This window comes from Oncorhynchus masou, chromosome 23 (genome assembly GCF_036934945.1).
Source record: "Oncorhynchus masou masou isolate Uvic2021 chromosome 23, UVic_Omas_1.1, whole genome shotgun sequence".
In the NCBI taxonomy this organism is placed as follows: domain Eukaryota; kingdom Metazoa; phylum Chordata; class Actinopteri; order Salmoniformes; family Salmonidae; genus Oncorhynchus; species Oncorhynchus masou.
Window position 1 is genome coordinate 26,862,182 of NC_088234.1, and position 23,249 is coordinate 26,885,430.

General features: G+C 49.4%; 1 protein-coding gene across 1 annotated transcript; it reads right to left on the reverse strand.

Moving 5' to 3' along the window:
* Window positions 1-7,526: 7,526 nt before the first annotated feature.
* LOC135510659 (uncharacterized) lies at window positions 7,527-21,512 on the reverse strand. The gene is made up of 5 exons (XM_064931752.1): window positions 20,696-21,512; window positions 20,203-20,254; window positions 19,502-20,048; window positions 8,073-8,209; window positions 7,527-7,894 (listed from the first exon to the last, which is right to left on the reverse strand). Exons 2-5 carry the CDS (start codon window positions 20,215-20,217, stop codon window positions 7,793-7,795), a joined length of 801 nt encoding a protein of 266 aa, XP_064787824.1. The 5' UTR covers window positions 20,218-20,254; window positions 20,696-21,512; the 3' UTR covers window positions 7,527-7,792.
* Between the last annotated feature and the right edge of the window lie 1,737 nt (window positions 21,513-23,249).

The following is a 23,249-nucleotide window of genomic DNA, read 5'->3' on the forward strand; positions in this document are numbered from 1 at the left end:
TTAGCGGCGACAGGCTGCAAGTCGCTCTGGGTAGGCGTGGGTCGTAGAGGAACAGTGGTACCTGATCTCACGTAGCATCAGATGAACTGGACACAGTGCAGACGAAAGACAGTTAGCTGAGTACAGGATGCACCTGCCAGGCAGATTCTGACAGGATAGGACAAGGATGAAGCAAACGAGACGATAGCTTGTTTCTGGCATGAGAAACTCAAACGAGAATCTGACACCGAAAGAAGCAGGAACAGAGATAGAAATAGAGACCTAATCAGAGGGAAAAAGGGAATAGGTGGGGAAAGGGTGAACGAGGTAGTTAGAGGAGATGAGGAACAGCTGGAGAAGGAGAGAAAGAGAAGGTAACCTAATAAGACCAGCAGAGAGAGACAGAGTGAAGAGAAAGAACAGGAACAAGACATGACAGTACCCCCCACTCACCGAGCGCCTCCTGGCGCACTCGAGGAGGAAACCTGGCGGCAACGGAGGAAATCATCGATCAGCGAACGGTCCAGCACGTCCCGAGAGGGAACCCAACTCCTTTCCTCAGGACCGTACCCCTCCCAATCCACTAGGTACTGATGACCACGGCCCCGAGGACGCATGTCCAAAATCTTACGGACCCTGTAGATAGGTGCGCCCTCGACAAGGATGGGGGGGGGGGGGGGACGAGCGGGGCGCGAAGAACTGGCTTAACACAGGAGACATGGAAGACCGGGTGGACGCGACGAAGATATCGCGGGAGAAGAAGTCGCACTGCGACAGGATTAATGATTTGAGAAATACGGAACGGACCAATGAACCGCGGGGTCAACTTGCGAGAAGCTGTCTTAAGGGGAAGGTTTTGAGTGGAGAGCCATACTCTCTGACCGCGACAATATCTAGGGCTCTTAGTTCTACGCTTATTAGCGGCTCTCACAGTCTGCGCCCTATAACGGCAAAGTGCAGACCTGACCCCCTTCCAGGTGCGCTCACAACGCTGGACAAAAGCCTGAGCGGAGGGGACGCAGGACTCGGCGAGCTGAGACGAGAACAGCGGAGGTTGGTACCCGAGGCTACTCTGAAAAGGAGATAGACCGGTCGCAGACGAAGGAAGCGAGTTGTGGGCGTATTCTGCCCAGGGGAGCTGTTCTGACCAAGACGCAGGGTTACGAAAAGAAAGACTGCGTAAGATGCGACCAACAGTCTGATGGGCCCGTTCGGCTTGACCGTTAGACTGGGGATGGAAGCCGGACGAGAGACTGACGGAAGCCCCAATCAAACGGCAAAACTCCCTCCAAAATTGAGACGTGAACTGCGGGCCTCTGTCCGAAACGACGTCTGACGGAAGGCCATGAATTCTGAAAACATTCTCGATGATGATTTGTGCCGTTTCCTTAGCAGAAGGGAGCTTAGCGAGGGGAATAAAATGAGCCACCTTAGAGAACCTATCGATAACCGTAAGAATAACAGTCCTCCCCGCTGACGAAGGCAGTCCGGTGATAAAATCTAAGGCGATGTGAGACCACGGTCGAGAGGGAATGGGAAGCGGTCTGAGACGGCCGGCAGGAGGGGAGTTCCCGGACTTAGTCTGCGCGCAGACCGAACAAGCAGCGACAAAACGACGCATGTCATGTTCCCGAGTGGGCCACCAAAAACTCTGGCGAATGGAAGCAAGCGTACCCCGAACGCCGGGTTGGCCGGCTAACTTGGCAGAGTAGGCCCACTGAAGAACAGCCAGACGAGTAGGAACGGGAACGAAAAGAAGGTTCCTAGGGCAAGCGCGCGGCGACGGAGTGTGAGTGAGTGCCTGCTTTAACTGCCTCTCAATTCCCCAGACAGTCAACCCGACAACACGCCCCTCAGGGAGAATCCCCTCGGGGTCGGTGGAGACTACTGAAGAGACGAGATAAAGCATCAGGCTTGGTGTTCTTTGAGCCCGGACGATAAGAAATAACGAACTCGAAATGAGCGAAAAACAGAGCCCAACGAGCCTGACGCGCATTAAGTCGTTTGGCAGAACGGATGTACTCAAGGTTCCTATGGTCAGTCCAAACGACAAAAGGAACGGTCGCCCCCTCCAACCACTGTCGCCATTCGCCTAGGGCTAAGCGGATGGCGAGCAGTTTGCGGTTTCCCACATCATAGTTACGTTCCGACGGCGATAGGCGATGAGAAAAATACGCGCAAGGGTGGACCTTGCCGTCAGAGAGGGAGCGCTGAGAAAGAATGGCTCCCACGCCCACCTCTGACGCGTCAACCTCAACAACGAACTGTCTAGAGATGTCAGGTGTAACAAGAATAGGTGCGGATGTAAAACGATTCTTGAGAAGATCAAAAGCTCCCTGGGCGGAAACGGACCACTTAAAGCACGTCTTGACAGAAGTAAGGGCTGTGAGGGGAGCTGCCACCTGACCGAAATTACGGATGAAACGACGATAGAAATTCGCGAAGCCGAGAAAGCGCTGCAGCTCGACGCGTGATTTAGGAACGGGCCAATCAATGACAGCCTGGACCTTAGCGGGATCCATCTTAATGCCCTCAGCGGAAATAACAGAACCGAGAAAAGGTACAGAGGAGGCATGAAAAGTGCACTTCTCAGCCTTCACATAAAGACAGTTCTCTAAAAGGCGCTGAAGGACGCGTCGAACGTGCTGAACATGAATCGGGTGTGACGGTGAAAAAAATCAGGATATCGTCAATGTAAACGAAAACAAAGATGTTCAGCATGTCTCTCAGGATGTCGTTAACTAATGCCTGAAAGACAGCTGGAGCGTTTACGAGGCCGAAAGGAAGAACCCGGTATTCAAAGTGCCCTAACGGAGTGTTAAACGCCGTCTTCCACTCGTCCCCCTCCCTGATGCGCACGAGATGGTAAGCGTTACGAAGGTCCTACAGGATCTCGAAGGCTGAAGACATAAGAGGGAGCGGATAACGATTCTTAACTGTTATGTCATTCAGCCCTCGATAATCTATGCAGGGGCGCAGGGACCCGTCCTTCTTCTGAAAAAAAAAACCCCGCTCCGGCGGGAGAGGAGGAGGAGACTACGGTACCGGCGTCGAGAGATACAGACAAATAATCTTCGAGAGCCTTACGTTCGGGAGCCGACAGAGAGTATAGTCTACCCCGGGGGGGAGTGGTTCCCGGAAGGAGATCAATACTACAATCATACGACCGGTGCGGAGGAAGAGAGGTGGCCCTGGACCGACTGAACACCGTGCGCAGATCGTGATACTCCTCCGGCACCCCCGTCAAATCACCAGGCTCCTCCTGTGAAGAAGAGACAGAGGAAACAGGAGGGATAGCAGACATTAAACAGGTCACATGACAAGAGACGTTCCAGGATAGGATAGAATTACTAGACCAATTAATAGAAGGATTATGGCGAACTAGCCAGGGATGGCCCAAAACAACAGGTGTAAAAGGTGAACGAAAAATTAAAAAAGAAATGGTTTTGCTATGATTACCAGAGACAGTGAGGGTTAAAGGTAGCGTTTCACGCTGAATCTTGGGGAGAGAACTACCATCCAAAGCGAACAAGGCTGTGGGATCCCTTAACTGTCTGAGAGGAATGTCATGTTCCCGAGCCCAGGTCTCGTCCATAAAACAGCCCTCCGCCCCAGAGTCTATCAAGGCACTGCAGGAAGCTGATGAACCGGTCCAGCGGAGATGGACCGGAAAGGTAGTGCAGGATCTTGAAGGAGAGACCTGAGTTGTAGCGCTCACCAGTAGCCCTCCTCTTACTGATGAGCTCTGGCTTTTACTGGGCATGAGGTGACAAAATGACCAGCGGAGCCGCAGTAGAGACAGAGGCGGTTGGTGATTCTCCGTTCCTTCTCCTTAGCCGAGATGCGGATACCCCCCAGCTGCATAGGCTCAGAACCCGAGCCGGCGGAAGAAGAGGGCAGTGATGCGGAGAGGGGGGCAACGGAGAACGCGAGCTCCTTTCCACGGGCTCGGCGACGAAGATCAAACCGTCGCTCTATGCGAATAGCGAGTGCTATCAAGGAGTCCATGCTGGAAGGAACCTCCCGGGAGAGAATCTCATCCTTAACCTCGGCGAGGAGACCATCCAGAAAACGAGCGAGCAAAGCCGGCTCGTTCCAGTCACTAGAGGCAGCAAGAGTGCGAAACTCAATAGAGTAATCCGTTATGGATTGATTACCTTGACATAGGGAAGACAGGGCACTGGAAGCTTCCTCCCCAAAAACAGAACGGTCAAAAACCCGTATCATCTCCTCCTTAAAGTCCTGATACTGGTTAATACACTCAGCCCTCGCCTCCCAGACTGCCGTGCCCCACTCACGGGCCCGTCCGGTAAGGAGAGAAATGACGTAGGCGATGCGAGCTGTGCTCCTGGAGTAAGTGTTGGGCTGGAGAGAAAACACCACATCACACTGAGTGAGGAATGAGCGGCATTCAGTGGGCTCCCCAGAGTAAAACGGCGGGTTATTGATTCTGGGCTCCGGAGACTCGGAAGCCCTGGAAGTGGCCGGTGGATCGAGGCGGAGATGGTGAATCTGTCTTGTGAGGTCGGAGACTTGGGCGGCCAGGGTCTCAACGGCATGTCGAGCAGCAGACAACTCCTCCTCGTGTCTGCCTAGCATCGCTCCCTGGATCTCGACGGCTGAGTGAAAAGGATCCGGAGTCGCTGGGTCCATCTTGGTCAGATTCTTCTGTTATGCACTTGAGTGAGGACCCAAAAGCAGTTTAACCAAAAACAGAGTTCTTTAATGAGCACACAGGAAAGACATAGATCCTCTTCAGATGTAGATCATGGGAAAAATAGACAACCCGCAGAGAGGGCGACAAATGAAACACAAAGTCCCTCTGATAATTTACAAGAGAGTCCCCTTCTAGCAGCAGAGGAGAATAGCTGGGTTAGCGGCGACAGGCTGCAGGTCGCTCTGGGTAGGCGTGGGTCGTAGAGGAACAGTGGTACCTGATCTCACGTAGCATCAGATGAACTGGACACAGTGCAGACGAAAGACAGTTAGATGAGTACAGGATGCACCTGCCAGGCAGATTCCGACAGGATAGGACAAGGATGAAGCAAACGAGACGATAGCTTGTTTCTGGCATGAGAAACTCAAACGAGAATCTGACACCGAAAGAAGCAGGAACAGAGAGAGAAATAGAGACCTAATCAGAGGGAAAAGGGAACAGGTGGGGAAAGGGTGAACGAGGTAGTTAGAGGAGATGAGGAACAGCTGGAGAAGGAGAGAAAGAGAAGGTAACCTAATAAGACCAGCAGAGAGAGACAGAGTGAAGAGAAAGAACAGGAACAAGACATAATAAGACATGACATGTACCCCATTTTGCCCTCAGAACAGCCTCAATTCGTCGAGACATAGACTCTACAAGGTGTCAAAAGCATTCCACAGGGATGCTGGCCCTTGTTGACTCCAATGCTTCCCACATTTGTATCAAGTTGGCTGGATGTCCTTTGGGTGGTGGACCATTCTCGATACACACGAGAAAATATTCAGTGTGAAAAACCCAGCACCGCTGCAGTTCTTGACACAAACTGGTGTGCCTGGCACCTACTACCATACTCCGTTTAAAGGCACTTAAACCTTTTGTCTTGCCCATTCACCCTCTGAATGGCACACATACACAATCCAAGTCTCAGCAAACAAAAAAAATCCTTCTTTAACCTGTCTCCTCCCCTTCATCTACACTGAGTGAAATTGATTTAACAAGTCAATAAGGGATCATAGCTTTCACCTGGATTCACCTGGTCAGTCTATGTCATGGAAACAGCTCGTTCCTAATGTTTTGTAGACTCAGTATAGTATGTGAAGGCTATGTCTTGTGTCTGTCTGTCCATGTCCATCTGTCGAGGGCAGCTCCATTATGTTGTGTTGTTCCAGTATGCTCTTTGTGCGTGTGTGTACTTCCCTCATCACATTTATAACAATGTTGAGCACACACTATGTACAGGAACAGTCTTCTGTCTGGCAGCACTACAAACACCAGCTCAGCCGCCCTGCGGATCAACCGTGGGCCAGGGCCACAGTGTACGTTTCTTTAGGGAACATGGGCAAGGTTAGGGTTAGTGGTGTGTGTGTGTGTGTGTGCGCGCGCGCGAGTGTGCCTATGAGTGAGAGAGCAGGCATCTGTGCCCACGCTGCTGGGAGGCTGGCATGGCCACCGGTGTATGGGTAGTGTGGGATAATACAGTGAGATTGTGAACTGACCTTTAGAGTGTGTGTGTGTGCCCACGTGTGTATCTGTGTGCGTTCTGTCTGGCCTTTACCTAACAACTCCTAACTATATCATTCATGGCAAGTTTAAAAGATGTTCCCCTTATAAACACTTTCGTTCTTTCTCTCCATCTCTCACACACACAAACTAGTCGCACTTGATAAGTTCGTCCCAAGTTCGTCCCTAGAGGTATTGCTCCAGCAGAACATCGTCAGTGTGTGCAGCCATGGAGGTCAGGTGGGGCATGAGACGCCACACCTGGAACTGTTGACCTGGACACACCTGGAAAGGGGCACGGAATGCAACATTACACCCTTGTCACCCAGCTGTCCCCCACTCTGCACTTCTCCTGCATCTGGAATAACAGGGGTCTCCAGCTAGAAGAGGCGAGAGGCAGAGGCAGAGAGAGGAATGCACAAAAAAAAGAGAAGTATCACATCATTTTTCTAGATATCTTCACAGTTGTATATTCAAATCTTTCACTTTGTTTTACACTAGAATATCAATTGCACTAATACTTTTCAAATATAACTACATTTTCCTACAGACGAAATCACGTGTGTTTGTGTTACTCACCTTTGGATGGTAAAAATGGAAACTTAGATATGGGTGACAGAAGGTTTCGGGAATCACACATTCCAACCTGAGTAGTGAGAGGGACACGTGTATGTCACATTATACAAACAGAGCCACACGGAGAACAGTTTCAGCGAAACACTATGATTAAAGTGGAAACTTAGGGAGCCAGAAGGAGCTGAGGAAGAGCAGCAGAGCCATGGAGGCCAGCAGCAGGTAGCGTTGCAGTTGCCCATAGAGCCCCATCTTGTCTATACACACACACACGCTATGTCAGTAGACCACCCTTCACATAACCTACCGGTAGTTAACCTCACCCCCAGGTTAATTGCTACCCGGACAGATCCGGCTGGTGAGCAAATCTAACCTGTAGTAAACGGCTATCACCTACTCTATTTTTCTACCTATAGCTAATTTCTTCCCCTCTCTTTCTCCCTCTGCTGTCTCTCTGTAATTTCTCATTCTTCCTGTACTCTCTCTACCTCTTACATTCTTTCTTAGTACTGTTTTCCTTTCACTCCCTTTCTAAACGTAACACAGTAAACATACACCTCTTATTTAAGCCACACCCCCTAGGACACTCTGTACTTGACCTGTAAACTTTGGCTTTTATCTCAACCACTGTTATATCACCCCTGTCAGCTAACACACACGAGCAGGTAAGTTATGATGTCCCCGTATCTCATGATGTCTCTGGACTCTGGCTATGGGTTGGATCTTATCAGGGATGTGACACCCACATACACCCACAATACTGAGACAAACAAGTGTGTTATGATACATTTTATAATTTATTTTTCAAGAGTGAGGCATGCCTCAGCTCAACACATTGCTCTCCATGTCTTACATGAAGAGCTACAGTGTGTCCCCGTCTGTCGGTTAGTTTGCATTGTGTTTATTGTTGGCACATGGCAGTATAGATAGTGTTTGATCATGTATCATATTCAGGCCAACGTACTACTGGTTTTCATTAATATCAATAACATTGACACTATACAGCAGCTGGTTTCCTCAGAGGCACTTTAACTTAGTCTAACGCTATGTCCCATTGGACAGCTTGGGACCCGCCTGGCTTCTTCCATTGGCCGCGGAGTCTGAGCTGAGTGTCTGGTTGGTTGCTCCAGGAGCAGAGCTAGGAGTCTGGTGCACAGAGAGGGAGAGAGAACGAGGGGGAGGGAGGAGAGTGGGGGGGGGGGGGGTTAGGAGGATTTTATATTTACCACAGTAGATAAGTTCTCACATCATCCCCCAATACTTTCTGTCCTCACCCCTGCCTGAGAAGACAGTGATGAGACACACACACACACACACACCTTACCGTTACGCCCCTGCCCCGTCCACAGAAGACAGTGGTGAGTCCTTTAGAGATGGAGACGTGCTTCATAGGACGGGACTGAGACCGACGCAGCTCTGTCAGCAGCTCAGGACTGGAAAGAGACAGGCGAGTAGCGCGGCCTGCACACACACACACACACACAAATATTATTGTATACCACTACACACAGCAGCTCTTGACTGGAGAGAGACACACACATTAGTAGTGTATTAATAATATACTACTACTACTACTACTAGGTATGCATGATATATCCGTGAACATATCGTAATCGGACGATATTAGCTAAAGAATGCCAACATCGGTATCAGCCCAATGTCTAGTTTAATTAACAACGACGTTAAAAACCGACGTCAAAGCTACAGTGCATACCTATATAATGTAGGTACATGACGTAAAGACGTCACGGAAAATTTTGCGCTACGAGCGCAACACAGCATTCCTAACCTAGCCCACAATGTCTGCTGTGTGGATCGAGCAGTCAAGAAGTCGAGCAGTTATTTGAAAGAGTAAGAACATTTTAGCAAGACAACTCAAAGACAAAATCCATTAAAGCCAAGATAATGGAATTCATTGCCCTTGACAATCAACCGTTATCTGTTGGGGGTGATGTTGGCTTTTGCCGACTGGTCAAGTCCAGAGTTACACAATAATGTCACTGCTATTAGCTTCACGACATACATACCATGTTACGCCGTTTGGGTCTTTGCCGGTCAAAAAAGATACAGTAGCACTGTCAAAGCTGCACAAAAAAAATATGAGTGATACGAGTGATAGTTTGCTACAACTACTGCTACAATGCCGCTGCTACAACTACTGCTACGCTGCTGCTACATCTATTGCTACGCTGCTGCTACTACTACTGCTACTACTACTGCTACTGCTACTACGCTGCTGTTAGTACAACTACTACGCTGCTGCTGCTATGCTGCTACTACGACTACTACAATGCTGCTGCAGCAACTACTACTACAACAACACCGCTGCTGCTGCTACAACACCGCTGCTGCTGCTACTACTACAACACCGCTGCTGCTGCTACTACTACAACAATGCTGCTGCTGCTACTACAACGCGCTACTACTACTACTACTACTACTACTACTACTACTACTACGCCACGCTACAAATACTACGCCGCTGCTGCTGCTACTACCACAATGCTGCTGCTGCTGCTACAACAATGCCGCTGCTGCTGCTACTACAACGTTGCCGCTGCTGCTGCTACTACAATGCCGCCGCTGCTGCTACTACAACAATGCCGCCGCTGCTGCTACTACAACAATGCCGCCGCTGCTGCTACTACAACAATGCCGCCGCTGCTGCTACTACAACAATGCCGCCGCTGCTGCTACAACTACTGCTACAATGCCGCTGCTACAATAGTGCTATAATGCAGCTGCTACAACTACTGCTACAATGCCGCTACTACTACTACTACTACGCCGCTGCTGCTACTACAACGGGCTACTACTACTACTACTACTACTACTACTACTACGCCGCTGCTGCTGCGGCTACAACAATGCCGCTGCTGCTGCTACTACAACGTCACTGCTGCTGCTACTACTACAACAACAACAACAACAACAACCACCAATGCTGCTACTATAACATTTTTGTTGCTACAACTACTACTACGATAATGCTGCTGTATAGTAATACAATGCCGCTGCTACTACTACAACAATGCCGTTGCTGCTACAACTACTGCTACAATGCCACTATTGCTACAACTACTGCTACAATGCCGCTGCTGCTACACCTTCTGCTACAATGCCGCTGCTACAACTACTACTACAATGCCGCTGCTGCTACTACTACGACTACTACTACTACAACGCCGCTACTGCTACTACTACTACTACTACAACGCCGCTACTGCTACTACTACAATGCCGCTACTACTACTACTACTACTACAATGCCGCTGCTGCTACTACTACAATGCCGCTGCTGCTACTACAACAATGCCGCTGCTGCTACTACAACAACGCCGCTGCTGCTACTACAACAACGCCGCTGCTGCTACAACGCCGCTGCTGCTACAACAACTATTCCGCTGCTGCTACAACAACTGCTACAATGCCGCTGCTACTGCTACAACTGCTACAATGCCGCTGCTACTGCTACAACTACGCTGCTGCTACATCTATTGCTACGCTGCTGCTGCTACTACTACTACTACTACGCTGATGCTACAACTACTACTACGCTGCTACTACGCTGCTGCTACTACTACGCTGCTGCTACTACAACAATGCCGCTGCTGCTGCTACTACAACGTCACTGCTGCTGCTACTACAACAACACTGCTGCTGCAACAATTTTGTTGCTACAACTACTACTACGATAATGCTGCTGTATAGTAATACAATGCCGCTGCTACTACTACAACAATGCCGTTGCTGCTACAACTACTGCTACAATGCCACTATTGCTACAACTACTGCTACAATGCCGCTGCTGCTACACCTACTGCTACAATGCCGCTGCTACACCTACTGCTACAATGCCGCCGCTGCTGCTACTACTACTACTACTACTACTACTACTACTACTACTACTACTACTACTACTACTACAACAACAACAACGCCGCTGCTGCTACTGCAACAATGCCGCTGCTGCTACTACTACTACTACTACAACAATGCCGCTGCTGCTACAACAACAATGCCGCTGCTGCTACAACAACAATGCCGCTGCTGCTACAACAACAATGCCGCTGCTGCTACAACAACGCCGCTGCTGCTACTACAACAATGCCGCTGCTGCTACTACAACAATGCCGCTGCTGCTACTACAACAATGCCGCTGCTGCTACAACAACTGCTACAATGCAACTGCTACAACAACAACTGCTACAATGCCGCTGCTACAACAACAACTGCTACAATGCCGCTGCTGCTGCTACAACTACGCTGCTGATACATCTATTGCTACGCTGCTGCTACTACTACTACTACGCTGCTGCAACTACTACTACGCTGCTACTACGCTGCTGCTACTACGCTGCTGCTACTACTACTACGCTGCTGCTACTACTACGCTGCTGCTGCTACAACAATGCTGCTGCTGCTGCTGCTGCTACTACTGCTGCAATGCCTGCTGCTGCAAACTATTTGCTACAATGCCACTGCTACTACGCTGCTGCTGCTTTTGTTGCTACAACTACTACTACGACAATGCTGCTGTATAGTAAACAACAACACCGCTGCTGCAGCTACTACAACAATGCCATGCTGCTGCTACAACTACTGCTACTATACTACGCCACTGCTGCTACAACAATGCTGCTGCTGCTACAATGCCGCTGCTGCTACACCAATGCCGCTGCTACTACAACAATGTCGCTGCTGCTACTGCTAACAATGCCGCGCTGCTGCTACAACTACTACAACAATGCAGCTGCTGCTACTACTACTACGTCACTGCTGCTGCTACTACAACAACAACTGCCGCCTGCTGCTACTACAACAATGTTGCTACAACTACTACTACAACAATGCCAACTGCTACTACTACAACAATGCTGTTGCTGCTGCAACTACTGCTACAACAATTGCTACAACTACTGCTGCCACTGCTGCTACAACTACTGCTACAATGCCGCTGCTGCTACAACTACTGCTACAATGCCGCTGCTGCTACAACTACTGCTACAATGCCGCTGCTGCTACAACTACTGCTACAATGCCGCTGCTACAACTACTACTACAATGCCGCTGCTGCTCCTACTACTACAACAATGCCGCTGCTGCTACTACAACAATGCCGCTGCTGCTACTACAACAATGCCGCTGCTGCTACAACAACTGCTACAATGCCGCTGCTACAATAGTGCTATAATGCAGCTGCTACAACTACTGCTACAATGCCGCTACTACTACTGCTGCTGCTGCTGCGCTGCTGCTACTGCAACGGGCTACTACTACTACTACTACTACTACTACGCCGCTGCTGCTGCGGCTACAACAATGCCGCTGCTGCTGCTACTACAACGTCACTGCTGCTGCTACTACTACAACAACAACAACAACAACAACAACCAATGCTGCTACTATATAATTTTTGTTGCTACAACTACTACTACGATAATGCTGCTGTATAGTAATACAATGCCGCTGCTACTACTACAACAATGCCGTTGCTGCTACAACTACTGCTACAATGCCACTATTGCTACAACTACTGCTACAATGCCGCTGCTGCTACACCTTCTGCTACAATGCCGCTGCTACAACTACTACTACAATGCCGCTGCTGCTACTACTACGACTACTACTACAACAACGCCGCTACTGCTACTACTACTACGCCGCTACTGCTACTACTACAATGCCGCTACTACTACTACTACTACTACAATGCCGCTGCTGCTACTACTACAATGCCGCTGCTGCTACTACAACAACGCCGCTGCTGCTACTAACAACAACAACAACGCCGCTGCTGCTACAACGCCGCTGCTGCTACAACGCCGCTGCTGCTACAACGCCGCTGCTGCTACAACAACTATTCCGCTGCTGCTACAACAACTGCTACAATGCCGCTGCTACTACAACAACTGCTACAATGCCGCTGCTACAACAACAACTGCTACAATGCCGCTGCTACTGCTACAACTACGCTGCTGCTACATCTATTGCTACGCTGCTGCTGCTACTACTACTACGCTGATGCTACAACTACTACTACGCTGCTACTACGCTGCTGCTACTACTACTACTACTACGCTGCTGCTACTACAACAATGCCGCTGCTGCTGCTACTACAACGTCACTGCTGCTGCTACTACAACAACAACAACACTGCTGCTGCTACAACAATTTTGTTGCTACAACTACTACTACGATAATGCTGCTGTATAGTAATACAATGCCGCTGCTACTACTACAACAATGCCGTTGCTGCTACAACTACTGCTACAATGCCACTATTGCTACAACTACTGCTGCAATGCCGCTGCTGCTACACCTAACAATGCCGCTGCTGCTACAACAACAATGCTGCTGCTACTGCTACTGCTACTGCTGCTGCTGCTACTACTACTACAACAACAATGCCGCTACTACTACTACTACTACTACTACTACTACAACAACAACGCCGCTGCTGCTACTGCAACAATGCCGCTGCTGCTACTACTACTACAACAACAACAATGCCGCTGCTGCTACAACAACAATGCCGCTGCTGCTACAACAACAATGCCGCTGCTGCTACTACAACAATGCCGCTGCTGCTACTACAACAATGCCGCTGCTGCTACTACAACAATGCCGCTGCTGCTACAACAACTATGCCGCTGCTGCTACAACAACTATGCCGCTGCTGCTACAACAACTGCTACAATGCAACTGCTACAACAACAACTGCTACAATGCCGCTGCTACAACAACAACTGCTACAATGCCGCTGCTACAACAACAACTGCTACAATGCCGCTGCTGCTGCTACAACTACGCTGCTGATACATCTATTGCTACGCTGCTGCTACTACTACTACTACTACGCTGCTGCTACAACTACTACTACGCTACTACTACGCTGCTGCTACTACTACGCTGCTGCTACTACTACTCTGCTGCTACTACTACTACAATGCCGCTGCTACAACTATTGCTACAATGCCACTGCTACTACGCTACTGCTGCTGCTACTACTGCTATGCTGCTGCTACTACTACTACAATGCTGCTGCAGCAACTACTACAACAACAACACCGCTGCTGCAACTACTACAACAATGCCGCCGCTGCTGCTACTACAACGCGCTACTACTACTACGCCACTGCTGCTACTACAACAATGCTGCTGCTGCTCCAACAATGCCGCTGCTGCTGCTACTACAACAATGCCGCTGCTACTACAACAATGTCGCTGCTGCTGCTACTACAACAATGCCGCCGCTGCTGCTACAACTACTGCTACAATGCCGCTGCTGCTACTACAACGTCACTGCTGCTGCTACTACAACAACACTGCTGCTGCTACTACAACAATTTTGTTGCTACAACTACTACTACAACAATGCCGCTGCTACTACTACAACAATGCTGTTGCTGCTACAACTACTGCTACAATGCCGCTATTGCTACAACTACTGCTACAATGCCACTGCTGCTACAACTACTGCTACAATGCCGCTGCTGCTACAACTACTGCTACAATGCCGCTGCTGCTACAACTACTGCTACAATGCCGCTGCTGCTACAACTACTGCTACAATGCCGCTGCTGCTACAACTACTGCTACAATGCCGCTGCTGCTACAACTACTGCTACAATGCCGCTGCTACAACTACTACTACAATGCCACTGCTGCTCCTACTACTACAACAATGCCGCTGCTGCTACTACAACAATGCCGCTGCTGCTACAACAACTGCTACAATGCCGCTGCTACAAAGCCGCTGCTACTACAACAACTGCTACAATGCCGCTGCTACAACTACTGCTACAATGCCGCTGCTGCTGCTACAACTACGCTGCTGCTACATCTATTGCTACGCTGCTGCTGCTACTACTACTACGCTGCTGCTACTACTACGCTGCTGCTACGCTGCTGCTACTACTACGCTGCTGCTACTACTGCTACAATGCCGCTATTGCTACAACTACTGCTACAATGCCGCTGCTACTACTACTGCTACTACCGCTTGTTACTACAACTACTGCTGCAATGCTACTGCTATGCTGCTGCTACTACTACTACTACTACTACTACTACTACAATGCCGCTGCTGCTCCTACTACTACAATGCCGCTGCTGCTCCTACTACTACAACAATGCCGCTGCTGCTACTACATCAATGCCGCTGCTGCTACTACAACAATGCCGCTGCTGCTACAACAACTGCTACAATGCCGCTGCTACAAAGCCGCTGCTACTACAACAACTGCTACAATGCCGCTGCTACAACTACTGCTACAATGCCGCTGCTGCTGCTACAACTACGCTGCTGCTACATCTATTGCTACGCTGCTGCTGCTACTACTACTACACTGCTGCTACTACTACGCTGCTGCTACGCTGCTGCTACTACTACGCTGCTGCTACTACTACTACAATGCCGCTGCTACAACTATTGCTACAATGCCACTGCTACTACTACTGCTACTACGCTTCTGTTACTACAACTACTAAGCTGCTACTACTGCTATGCTGCTGCTACTACTACTACTACTACAACTACTACTACAATGCCGCTGCTGCTCCTACTACTACTACAACAATGCCGCTACTACTACTACTACTACGCCGCTGCTGCTACTACAACAATGCCGCTGCTGCTAAAACAACTGCTACAATGCCGCTGCTGCTAAAACAACTGCTACAATGCCGCTGCAGCTGCTACAACTATGCTGCTGCTACATCTATTGCTACGCTGCTGCTGCTACTACTGCTACTACTATGCTGCTGCTACTACTATGCTGCTACTACGCTGCTGCTACTACTACGACAATGCCGCTGCTACAACTATTGCTACAATGCCACTGCTACTACTACTGCTATGCTGCTGCTACTACTACAACGCTGCTACTACTACAATGCTGCTGCAGCAACGACTACAACAACACCGCTGCTGCAACTACTACAACAATGCCGCTGCTGCTGCTACTACTACGCTGCTGCTGCTACTACTACTACTACTACGCTGCTACTACTACTACTACAACAATGCCGCTGCTGCTACTACAACGCCGCTGCTGCTACTACAACAATGCCGCTGCTACTACAACAATGCCGCTGCTACTACAACAACTGCTACAATGCTGCTGCTACAACTACTGCTACAATGCCGCTGTTGCTGCTACAACTACTGCTACAATGCTGCTGCTACACTGCTACAACTACTGCTACTGCAATGACGCTGCTGCTACAACTACAATGCCGCTGCTACAACTACTGCAACAATGCCGCTGCTGCTACAACTACTGCTACAATGCCGCTGCTGCTACAACTACTGCTACAATGCCGCTGCTGCTACAACTACTGCTACAATGCCGCTGCTGCTACAACTACTGCTACAATGCCGCTGCTGCTACAACAACTGCTACAATGCCGCTGCTACAACAACGCCGCTGCTACTACAACAACTGCTACAATGCTGCTGCTACAACTACTGCTACAATGCCGCTGTTGCTGCTACAACTACTGCTACAATGCTGCTGCTACACTGCTACAACTACTGCTACTGCAATGACGCTGCTGCTACAACTACAATGCCGCTGCTACAACTACTGCTACAATGCTGCTGCTACACTACTGCTACAACTACTGCTACTGCAATGACGCTGCTGCTACAACTACAATGCCGCTGCTACAACTACTGCTACAATGCCGCTGCTGCTACAACTACTGCTACAATGCCGCTGCTGCTACAACTACTGCTACAATGCCGCTGCTGCTACAACTACTGCTACAATGCCGCTGCTGCTACAACAACTGCTACAATGCCGCTGCTGCTACAACAACTGCTACAATGCCACTGCTACTACAACAACTGCTACAATGCCGCTGCTGCTGCTACAACTACATCTATTGCTATGCTGCTGCTGCTGCTACTACTACTACTACGCTACTGCTACTACTACTATTACTACGCTGCTACTACTACCACGCTGCTGCTACTACTACTACAATGCCGCTGCTACAACTATTGCTACAATGCCACTGCTACTACTACTGCTACTACGCTGCTGTTACTACAACTACTACGCTGCTGTTACTACAACGCTGCTGCTGCTGCTACTACTGCTATGCTGCTGCTACTACTACTACTACTACTACTACTACTACTACGCTGCTACTACTACTACTACTACTACAACAATGCCGTTGCTGCTACTACAACAATGCCGTTGCTGCTGCTACAACTGCTACAATGCCGCTGCTACAACTACTGCTACAATTCCGCTGTTGCTGCTACAACTACAATGCTGCTGTTGCTGTTACAACTACTGCTACACTGCTACTACTACTGCTACTGCAATGACGCTGCTACAACTACTGCAACAATGCCACTGCTGCTACAACTACTGCAACAATGCCGCTGCTGCTACAACTACTGCAACAATGCCGCTGCTGCTACAACTACTGCAACAATGCCGCTGCTGCTACAACTACTGCAACAATGCCGCTGCTGCTACAACTACTGCAACAATGCCGCTGCTGCTACAACTACTGCAACAATGCCGCTACAACTACTGCAACAATGCCGCTGCTGCTACAACTACTGCAACAATGCCGCTGCTGCTACAACTACTGCAACAATGCCGCTGCTGCTACAACTACTGCAACAATGCCGCTGCTGCTACAACTACTGCAACAATGCCGCTGCTGCTACAACTACTGCAACAATGCCGCTGCTACAACTACTGCAACAATGCCGCTGCTACAACTACTGCTGCTATGCTGCTACAACTACTACTATGCTGCTGCTACTACAACTACTACTATGCTGCTGCTGCTACTACAACTACTACTACGCTGCTGCTACTACAACTACTACTACTACTATGCTGCTACTAATACTACTATGCTGCTACTACTACTACTACTCTGCTACTACTACTACAACTAGTACTACACTGCTGCTACTTCTACAACTACTACACTGCTGATGCTTCTACTACTACTACACTGTTGCTACTACAACTACGCTGCTGCTACTACTACTACTACTACTACAACAACAATGCCGCTGCTACTACAACAACGCCACTGCTACTGCTACTACTGCTACTACAACAACGCCGCTGCTGCTACAACAACAACGCCACTGCTGCTGCTACAACAACAACGCCCCTGCTGCTACTACTACAACAACGCCCCTGCAGCTACTACCACTACTACAACAACGCCCCTGCTGCTACTACTACAACAACACTGCTGCTGCTACTACCACTACTACAACAACAACGCTGCTACTACTACAACAACAACGCCACTGCTGCTACTACAACAACGCCACTGCTGCTACTACAACAACGCCACTGCTGCTACTACAACAACAACGCCACTGCTGCTGCTACAACAACAACGCCACTGCTGCTGCTACAACAACAACAACTCCCCTGCTGCTGCTACAACAACAACAACTCCCCTGCTGCTGCTACAACAACAACGCCGCCGCTGCTACTACTACCACAACAACAATGCCGCCGCTGCTGCTACTACAACAACAACAATGCCGCCGCTGCTGCTACTACAACAACAATGCCGCCGCTGCTGCTACTACAACAACAACAATGCCGCCGCTGCTGCTACTACAACAACAACAATGCCGCCGCTGCTGCTACTTCAACAACAACAATGCCGCCGCTGCTGCTACTACAACAACAATGCCGCCGCTGCTGCTACTACAACAACAATGCAGCCGCTGCTACTACTACAACAACAACAATGCCGCCGCTGCTGCTACTACTACAACAACAACGCCGCCGCTGCTGCTACTACAACAACAACAACGCCGCCGCTGCTGCTACTACAACAACAACAATGCCGCCGCTGCTGCTACTACAACAACAACAATGCCGCCGCTGCTGCTACTACAACAACAACAATGCCGCTGCTGCTACTACAACAACAACAATGCCGCCGCTGCTGCTACTACAACAACAACAATGCCGCCGCTGCTGCTACTACAACAACAACAATGCCGCCGCTGCTGCTACTACAACAACAACAATGCCGCCGCTGCTGCTACTACAACAACAACGCCGCCGCTGCTGCTACTACAACAACAACGCCGCCGCTGCTGCTACTACAACAATGCCGCCGCTGCTGCTACTTCAACAACAACAATGCCGCCACTGCCACTATAACAACAACACCACTGCTGCTACTACTACCACCACCACCACAACGCCGCCGCCACTACTACTACAACAACGCCACTGCTACTACAATGCAGCTGCTGCTACTACAACAACAACGCCGCTGCTACTACTACAACCACTACAACGCCGCTGCTGCTACTAATACCATACCACTACTACAACAACAACGCCGCTGCTGCTACAACGGCGCTGCTGCTACTACTACAACAACGGCGCTGCTGCTACTAATACCACTACAACAATGCTGCTGCTGCTGCTACTAATACTACGTCGCTGCTGCTACTACTACTACTACTACTACTACAACAACGCTGCTGTTGCTGCTACAACAACGCTGCTACTGCTGCTACAACAACGCTGCTACTGCTGCTACTACTACATCAACGACGCCGCTGCCGCTGCTACAACGCTGCCGCTGCTACTACAACAATGCCGCCACCACCACTTACTACTGCAACTACAATGCAACTACCACATTAGCTATACTCAGTAGCTGAGAACTGGAGACAGACTAGCAACACATTACTCAGACTATACTATCAGTATTACACTGTACACTCACCCTCTGTAGTGGGCGTGGAGGGGGAGAGGGGCTGTGGTGGAGAGCTAAAGGGAGAGGTGGGGGAGAGAGGCTGAGGTGGGGAGGTAAGGGGGGACGTGGTGGTGGAGGTAAAGGGTGAAACCAGGGGGGAGCTGGGGGAGGTGAGGACATCGTCGGTGTCGCAGGAAACAGTTCTGAGACCACGGCTAGTTCTCCTCAGAAACTCCGCCTGGAGCTGGGGACTGGACAGACAGAGGGGTGGAGGAGGGGAGGAAAGAGGGGGAGGAAGGGAGGAGCGGAGAGCCACAGAGGTGGAGATGGGGGGAGAAGGCTGGAGGGGAAGGATTTGGGATCTAGCAGAGTCGTTGTCAGGGGAGGCAGCTCTGGGAGCTCTCCTCAGAAACTCAGCCTGGAGCTGGGGATTGGACAGAGAAAGGGGGGGAGGAGGGGAGGAGACAGGGGGAGGAGGGGAAGAGGGCTGGAGGGGAAGGGCTTGGGGTCGAGCTGAGTCCTGGGGTGAAGGTGAAGTCGATGTCATTGGAATGATGAGGACTTCGCCGACTGGATACTGAAGAACAAGAGAGAGAGAGAGAGAGAGAGAGAGAGAGAGAGAGAGAGAGAGAGAGAGGAGAAGGAGAGAGAGGCAGATTGGGGTAAGAGCAGGTGTTCTGCAATGGATGCTGTTTCATTGTGCATCACAATCAAATATTCCGATATCTTACCTCCCTCCTCTTCATGGCAGCAGCGGTATCAGTGGGAATCTAGCCTATAACCCTGCACAGAGAAACACACACACACAAAACATATTCACACAATATGTGCAGTGTGCACACACCTCTTACCCAATAGGAGCCTTGTGCTCCTCGGGGAACACAGAGCTTGGCCAATCACAGCATTGTCTATTGCCACCGTTGAAGGGGATTTTCAGCGTCAAATAAATAAACAAAAATCGAAAAACAAGCAAATCATGCTTCTTATCTCTGAGCTCGGTGAAAAATGCATTATGTGGCTATACCTGGCTGAAATAAAAGCCTGCGGTAGCCTATAGTTTATTGTGCGTATTGATCAACGAGCCGTTGATCCTAGGATCAGAATGATGAATCTGCCCGCGGTCTCTGCCATCCCCCCATAGTGGTTTGGGTATAGTGATCTGATCCTAGATGTGTGTTAAAAGAACGACCAATAGGCTACATCCATTCATTACATCCTACTCACCTGGCGCGCTTGACAGGTCGAGGCGCCCCCGTTCCGCTGCTAGTTTCGCTTGCCAGCTGCCTGTTACAAAATTTCCGTACACACACTCTCACTGGGCAAAGTCTGCGGTGCGAACAGGTGACCGATTTTTGTACGGAGCCTTGTCATCCGCCATTCACACAACACACGATGCCCGCGCAGCTTTCACTCGTTGACACTCCCAAGTGCTGTCAATAGGATACAAACACACCAAAGCACTAAACACACACACCCTGGCACTCCGAAATCCGGTCTGTGCCAAATTCAGGGCTACACTTCATGCTCTCCTCCATCCGCGCACATTAATAATTTACGTCCTTTTCAGCTCGAGGTTCAGGGGTTGTTGCCCTTGGTTACCACTTGACCCCCTCTTCACCATATAAGTTATATAACTTATTCAGTACATGCAATAAATTAACATATATTCATATACTCAACCACTGCTAGACTTTAGTCAGTTGTGTGTGCGCAATGGTTTCAGAAAATACCCCTGGAAGTTCATAAGCATACAACCTGTTGTTCCCTCTAGGAACATTCCTTCTAACCGGTCACAGTTCATAAACAAACATCTGTATACAAACCTGGACCAGGGTTCACCCACCAGTCACACGCACAGGCTCAGTGAAGACACACAGCAGCGCAGACACAAAATATAAAATACAGGAGACTAAGCTAAAACATAAAGGACAGCAGACACAGAGTCATTTCAAAACATGTTGAATTAATCCTCACAGCAGGACAGACAGACAAAGATAGACATATGCATGGGACCAAGTGCCCTCCTTACTACTCCCCATATGACACAAACCCACCCCTCTCCTTCCTGCCCCCCTTCAGATCCTACTCCACAACACTAACGTCACACTGCAGAGTGCTGTGCCACTGTGTGCATTGCTCTAACATTCCAGTAGCTTTCGCCATCGTTCTCTGGTAGCCTTCGATCCATATCATCCTTGGGGAGACATTGTAGCAACGTTCGGGTACACTAGTAGTTCTCCGTAGTGCCGATCCTGTATTGTTGTAACATTCTAGAAAGCTACAGATGGAGGTGTTTACCATCAACATTCTGTGAGCATAACCAAATATGGTCAGATTAGCAGCTGCAGACAGGTTACCGCGGCAGACAGGTAGTTAGGCTCCTCCCTCTCAGGCAAGTTCTGCCAATCACAACACAGCAAGGACAGGTTATTGGGTTAGACTCAGCAAAGACGGGGAGCATCTCATTTGGTTTTGCACAACTCCTGTGTAGTCTCTCGCCTCCTTTTGAAAAAGGTCCAAGGTAACCGAGGAGATGCCTCGAGAGGGAACGTGGATGACAATGCGCTTGCCACCGCAAGGATACTTTTGAGGTGTTGTCACGCCCTGACCATAGAGAGCTGTTTATTCTCTGTTGGTTGGGATAGTGACTAGGGTGGGTCATCTAGGTGATTAATTGTTTATGTTGGCCTGGTATGGTTCCCAATCAGAGACAGCTGTTTATCGTTGTCTCTGACTGGGGATCATATTTAGGCAGCCATTTCCTCATTGTGCTTTGGGATCTTGTCTAGTTAGTTCCCTGTGTGCACACCAGTAGTGGCATGGTTCGTTTGAGTCTCTATTAATTAAAATAATTAAAAATCATTATAACAATCGTGACAGGTGTCCTAGTTCTATTATCTACCTCCTCTTCTAGTAGATTCTGGAAGTTTTTGAGTTCTCTGTTTGAAGTGATCACATCTAGTATTCCTCTTCTTCTTACCTAGAGACGGGAAGGAGGAGGAAGAGAGGCAGGAGAAAATGGAGCGAGAGAGAAATACATTTTAAAAAAGGAGAGAAGAGTGGGAAGTGTATGTAAAGCTCTCCACCAAACAACTCCTCACAGTAGCCCTGGACAGGTCTGAAAGGTGCTTTTCACACACAAACACACACCAGGTTCGTCGCCTTCGCCGAAGGCAGGTAGGACCAGTGGGAGGCAGGGAGGAGAGAGGGTCATCCTGGTAGTTGTCCTTCTCTAAAGAATCCAGCTGCCGCTTTGTATCATCTAGCAAACGCCTCTGTCCTGCCTCCGCTACACGGGCTGGGGAAAGAGAAGGGCTTCGAGGGGACTCCTATGGTAGGTACACCTATAGCTCATCTCTTGGCAGTAGTACTGTAGACTACTTTATCACTGACCGCAACCCAGAGTCTCTTAGAGTGTTCAGTCAGGCCACTGACAGCATTATCAGATCACAGCAAAATCACACTACTTGAACAGAGCTACAGTTGAAGTTGGAAGTTTACATACACCTTAGCCAACTACATTTAAATTCAGATTTTCACAATTCCTGACATTTAATCCTGGTGTAAAATCCCTGTCCTCGGTCAGTTAGGATCACCACTTTATTTTAATGTGAAATGTCAGAATAATAGTAGAGTGATTTATTTCAACTTATTTTTTTCATCACGTTCCCATTCCTCCTGACAGAGCTGGTGTAACTGAGTCAGGTTTGTAGGCATCCTTGTACGCACACGCTTTTTCAGTTCTGCCCACAAATTTTCTATGGGATTGAGGTCAGGG